This window comes from Sceloporus undulatus, chromosome 9 (assembly GCF_019175285.1).
Source record: "Sceloporus undulatus isolate JIND9_A2432 ecotype Alabama chromosome 9, SceUnd_v1.1, whole genome shotgun sequence".
Classification (NCBI taxonomy): Eukaryota; Metazoa; Chordata; class Lepidosauria; order Squamata; family Phrynosomatidae; genus Sceloporus; species Sceloporus undulatus.
Genome location: NC_056530.1, coordinates 6205063 through 6211038, shown reverse-complemented (window position 1 = coordinate 6211038; position 5976 = coordinate 6205063). Strand labels below are relative to the sequence as shown.

At 42.7% G+C, this 5976-nt stretch overlaps 1 protein-coding gene across 25 annotated transcripts in view; it reads right to left on the bottom strand.

Annotated features, from left to right (window-relative positions):
* The window catches only part of EPB41 (erythrocyte membrane protein band 4.1), a 227269-nt gene that overhangs the window by 119735 nt on the left and 101558 nt on the right, over positions 1-5976 (bottom strand). For 24 of the 25 annotated variants that reach the window (XM_042440148.1, XM_042440168.1, XM_042440147.1 and 21 more), the window contains one exon: positions 3780-4239. In XM_042440148.1, coding sequence (XP_042296082.1) covers positions 3780-4232 — 453 coding nt within the window. In that variant the 5' untranslated portion in view covers positions 4233-4239. Of the gene's footprint in view, positions 1-3779; positions 4240-5976 lie in introns of those variants that run through there. The other variant, XM_042440169.1, reaches the window with a different exon arrangement.

The following is a 5976-nucleotide window of genomic DNA, read 5'->3' as shown; positions in this document are numbered from 1 at the left end:
GGGATGCAGGAGCAGTCAGGGGATGATGGGTTAGGAGGAGAGGGGGCGAGATGGGGATGCAGGAGCAGTCAGGGTATGATGGGTTAGGTGGAGAGGGGGTGACATGGGGATGCAGTAGCAGTCAGGGGATGATGGGTTAGGTGGAGAGGGGGTGAGATGGGGATGCAGGAGCAGTCAGGGGATGATGGGTTAGGTGGAGAGGGGGTGACATGGGGATACAGGAGCAGTCAGGGGATGATGGGTTAGGTGGAGAGGGGGCGAGATGGGGATGCAGGAGCAGTCAGGGGATGATGGGTTAGGGGGCAGAGGGGGCAGGATGAGGATGCAGGAGCAGTCAGAGGATGATGGGTTAGGTGGCAGAGGGGGCGAGATGGGGATGCAGGAGCAGCCAGGGGATGATGGGTTAGGTGGCAGAGGGGGCGAGATGGGGTGCACGAGCAGTCAGAGGATGATGGGTTAGGTGGCAGAGGGGGCTAGATGGGGATGCAGGAGCAGTCAGAGTATCATAGAATCATAGAGTTGGAAGAGACCGCACGGGCCATCCAGTCCAACCCCATTCTGCCATGCAGGAAATCCAATCAAAGCATCCCCAATAGATGGCTATCTAGCCTCTGCTTAAAGATCTCCAAGGAAGGAGACTCCACTATACTCCGAGGAAGAAGTGTGTTCCACTGTCGAACAGCCCTTACTGTCAGGAAGTTCTTCCTAATGTTGAGGTGGAATCTCTTTTCCTGTAGCTTGCATCCATTGTTCCGGGTCTTGTTGATGGGTTGATGGGTTAGGTGTCAGGGTGAAGGAGGGGAGCAGTTCTGGGTCTAGGAGGACGCAGGGGATGATGGGATCGGCTGGTTGGCAGAGAGGAGGAGATGGAATGAAGGAGGAAGAGGGGAATGACGGAGCAGGATGCGGGGGGGCAAGGGGGGGCATTGGAGTGCTTTTCCACACCAGACCAATTCGCAGTGCAATCAAAGGGAGCCTGGAAGCGAATTCTGTGAAGTCTCTTTTTTTTCCGGTTTTACCAAAATGAGGGGTCACTTTGGAATCACTGCTGAAACGCCTCGCTAGGAGCTCCCATAGAAATCAATGGTGTCTGAAAACACAGTGACTTTACGAGGTGAAACAGCATCGTTGGAAGTGCAGTCACTTCGGATGTGAGCCTGAACTGACCCAGACAACCACCGGAAAGCTCCATGTGATATACCTCCTTGTATCCAGTCCAACACCCTGCCATGCAAGAAATCTAAATCAAAACATCCCCGACAGATGGCCATCCAGCCTCTGTTTAAAGACCTCTAAGGAAGGAGACTCCATTAGACTCCAAGGGAGTTTGTTCCACTGTCGAACAGCTCTTACTGTCAGGAAGTTCCTCTTAATGTTGAGGTGGAATCTCTTTTCCTGTAGCTTGCATCCATTGCTCTGGGTCCTGTATCCCCCCAATTCAGTCATCCAAGTCATTGATAAAGATGTTGAATAGCACTGGGCCCAGAACAGACCCCTGTGGGACCCCACAGGTCACTTCTCTCCAGGATGAAAAAGTGCCATTGTTGAGCACCCTTTGGCTTCGGTCAGTCAACCAATTACAAATCCATTTAACAGTTGCCTTGTCTAGCCCACATTCTACAAGCAAGTTTGCAAGAATATCATGGGGAACTTTGTCAAAGGCCTTACTGAAATCAAGATATACTATATTGACAGCATTCCCTTCATCTAACAAGCTGGTAATTTTATCAAAAAAAGAGATAAAGCTTGTCTGCCTTGACTTCTTTCTCTGAAACCCATCTTGAGTCTTTGTGATTATGGAATTGCCGTCTAGATGTTCACAGACAATTGCTAGCAACCAAAATATGCCTGCCATGTTGAGCTCCCTGTTTCCTTTTAGCATGCTCCAGAATCTTTCCTGGTATTGATGTCAGACTAACTGGACGGTAATTGTTGGGATCCTCTTTTTTCCCTTTTTGAAGACGTTGCCCTCCTCCAGTCTGCTGAGAGTTCTCTAGGAGTTCTCAAAGATTATTGCCAGTTCTTTTAATACCCTTGGATGTAGTTCATCTGGTCCTGCAGACTTATATTTGTTTAGATTAAACAGGTATTCTTGTACTATCTCTTTACTTATTCTGTGCTCAATTTCCCCTGTCCTGTCCTCTGCTCCATTTTCCCTGTTCTGTCCTCTGCATCATGAGGACAGTCCAGAACTGAGTTTTTGCCCTGCATTCTGTAAGCAGGATGCAGCAAGCCCAGGAAAAATTTGGGGTAAATCACCCATGTAGACAAGCTCTAGATCCTATTGCATTCTATGTAATTCAATAAATTCTACTCTCATGACTGTATAAATAAGATTTCTACTTGAAGTTTGTACATCACTCTGTACTGCACCTGAGTTTATATCCAAGAAAGCTCAAAGGACGCTCAAAAATGGCTCCTTTTCATCCTGGAGAGAAGTGACTAGAGGGGTCCCTCAGGGCTCTGTCCTGGGCCCAGTGCTATTCAACATCTTTATCAATGACTTGGATGACAGAATTGGGGGCATACTTATCAAATTTGCAGATGACACCAAATTAGGAGAAACAGCTAATACTCCAGAGGACAGGATCAACATTCAAAATGACCTGAATAGACTAGAAAGCTGGGCCAAAACTAACAAAATGAAATTCAACACAGAGAAATGTAAGGTACTGCACTTAGGGCGGAAAAATGAAATGCACAGATATAGGATGGGGGACACCTGGCTGAATGAAACTACATGTGAAAGGGATCTGGGAGTCCAAGTAGACCACAAGTTGAACATGAGTCAACAGTGCGACGCAGCAGCTAATGCGATTTTAGGCTGCATCCATAAAAGTATAGTGTCTAGATCAAGTGAAGTAATAGTGCCACTATATTATGCTTTGGTCAGGCTGCACCTGGAATATTGTGCCCAGTTCTGGGCACCACAATTTAAAAAGGACATTGAGAAACTGGAGCATGTCCAAAGGAGGACAACTAAAATGGTGAAGGCTCTGGAAACCATGAAACCCTATGAGGAACGATTTAGGGAGCTGGGGATGTTTAGTCTAAAGAAGAGAAGGTTAAGAGGTGATATGATAGCCCTGTTTAAATATTTGAAGGGATGTCATAATGAGGAGGGAGCAAGCTTGTTTTCTGCTGCTCCAGAGAGCAAGACCCAATGGAGCAATGGATGCAAGCTACAGGAAAAGAGATTCCACCTCAACATTAGGAGGAACTTCCTGACAGTAAGGACTGTTCGACAGTGGAACAAACTCCCCCGGAGTGTAGTGGAGTCTCCTTCCTTAGAGGTCTTTAAGTAGAGGCTGGATTGCCATCTGCCAGGGATGCTTTGATTGAGAATTCCTGCATGGCAGGGGGTTGGACTGGATGGCCCTTGAGGTCTCTTCCAACTCTATGATTCTATGCTAAAATAAAAAACAGTCTCAAAGAAATATCAGGAACAAATTCTTCTAGAACATGGCTACATAGCTCCAAAAAACAGAAAAAACTATGGATGCCAGCCAAGAAAGCCTTCAACTTCACAAGTTTTAAAGATGCTGCCACTTTTCTTGTCTCTGCTTTTTCTTCCCCTTCCTTCTTTCTTTTTATAATGCAAGAGTCTAACATGGTTACTTCTTTGAAAACTAAGGCTGCTATTCTGTTTATACCTACTTATAAATATGTCAGATTAAAGTCACTTTGGACAAGAATATCCTTCAACATCTGTTCACCCAATACTCTTCAACATCTATTCTGTGTACTCTAATCATAAAACTAGATGGTGTCATATTTACCTGTGTTTCTGCACTGCTTAGTGAGTGAAGATCTAAAGATGGGTCAGTTCGAAGTTCAGGCTCAGGAGCTGCTATTGGAGCTTTCAGCAGAATCTCTTCATTGAGATCAACATCCAAATCTGTTTCTTTTTGGCCTCCTTCACTACGTTCCTTTGCTTCTGCCTCGTTCCCTTCTTCCTCAGAGACCTGAGATTTGGGTCTCTTGAGAAATGATGAAAACAGTCGGGACAAGCCTCGACTTTCAGAAGTGCGCTCTTTGTTTTTGCTCTGGTCCTCTCGTGTGGGTGTGTCACCATTGGATGCTCTGGCCTTCTTTTTTGATTGATTCTCCCCCTCAGGTGCTTTCTCCAAGGAAGCTTCCTGCGTTTCTGTATCAGCAGCTACCTCCTCCTCTTTTGATGGCTGCTGCTTAGGAGTTTCAGCTTCTGCTGATAAATTCTTTTCAGTTGTCATGATGGTTCTGCAGAAAGAAATATATTTTTAAAAAAATCTTAGTAGATGAATTTCTACATGAGTAAAAACCTTTGCAATCCAATAAGAGCACTGCAGAAGAAACATGAATCATCTATCTGATCACTTGTTCCCCATGACAACTATGTTTTACAAAAGGAATGTTTTTTGTTGTGAAAAACTTTCCTACAAGTATAACTTTGCATACAATATTAAAACAGTATCAGATAATCAAATTTAGCATCAAATCTTGGTTTGCTGCCCAGCAATATTTGTTATTATTATGTTGTTTCTATTGAATCCCCGATATCTCGGTGCACAAATACTAAGCATTCCCACTGCTCCCAGTTCAATTTTTGTCCACACAGTACTGTACCTCTCCTAAAAAATAATAGAAAATTAATATGTTCCAAAATTCTCACATGCTCTCTAAAACAGTCATAAAAATGATTAAGTTTTAGTGGGAAGAACAAGACAATAAATCTATTGCCCGTGCTGCTAGCTTCCCATAAACATACAGTTAGCCAGTGTGGAATACAAGATGTTAGATTTTATAGGATTTTAGTCTGATAAGCCACTTTTGTTCTTGAGATGAATGTTCTTTCCTGTACTGCAGATGTAGGGTGGTGTAGCCCACATGATCCTTTCCTGGTCCTATGTGTCCTCTGAGGCTCCCAAGATCACCCAAATGATCCATTCCATCACCACCACCCCAAAATTCCAGCCAAAATCCATGTTTCAACCAAAACACTAGCTCAATGACATCAAATGTTTAGAAAGCCTGAAAATGGTTTAGGGGGGGATTGGCTAACCCAAATCAACCAGAAATTCTTCAAAATGTCAACTTACACAAAATAGGAGGCTCAATGGCACTCTGAGGCTCTCCAGAAATGTCAAAAATTTGACAGTGCAACTTTCTGAATCATACCTACTCTACTGGATTCTTAAGACAACAGTTTTCATCTCTTAGTCACTACTAAGACCACAGATATTTAGGTTATTTTATAATAGGCATTCTCCATTGCCAATATAATAATTATTTAAGAAACAATATCAACAAATACAAAGCAACTGATTGTGCATTACAACCCTTCTAAAGTCTTAAAACAAAAACAGAAATAAAAATTATGATCGACAAGAGTTATGGGATCCTTCTCATTATATTTTTATTCTCTGTATTCTGCACGTAAGAAGAATGCTTCATTATAAAAGAAGCAGTGTACAGTTATGCAATTAAATGCACTATTTCTTTGTTAAAAATGGAACCTTTACAATAAAATCCATGAAGCTATGTAGAGTTGGCTCTCCGTTTCCACAATTCTTTATCCACAGATTCCACCATTCCAGACTTGAAAATCTTCATTAAAAATATAAATTCAAAAAATCAAACGTTGGTTTTGCTACTTTAATAAGGGCACCATTTTACTATGCCATTGTATATAATGGGCATTGAGCATCCATGGATTTTGGGATCCACAAAGGACCCTGAAATCAAACCCCAGCAGATACCAAAGGCCCACTGTATTATTTTTTTTCCAAACTGTAAATTTTAAACACCAAAATGTAAAATGACATATTGACATTACAATAATTTGTAAATATAGTTTTTTTCTTATGTTATATATTGGTATTGCAGAGCAGTCAGAAGGGTGTATGTAGTTTGAATGACAGGTGTAGAAGGCTGGATAGAAGGCAATTACTCATTGGTGGAAAGAATGGGAGAAGGAGGTTCTGTATGGATAAACCA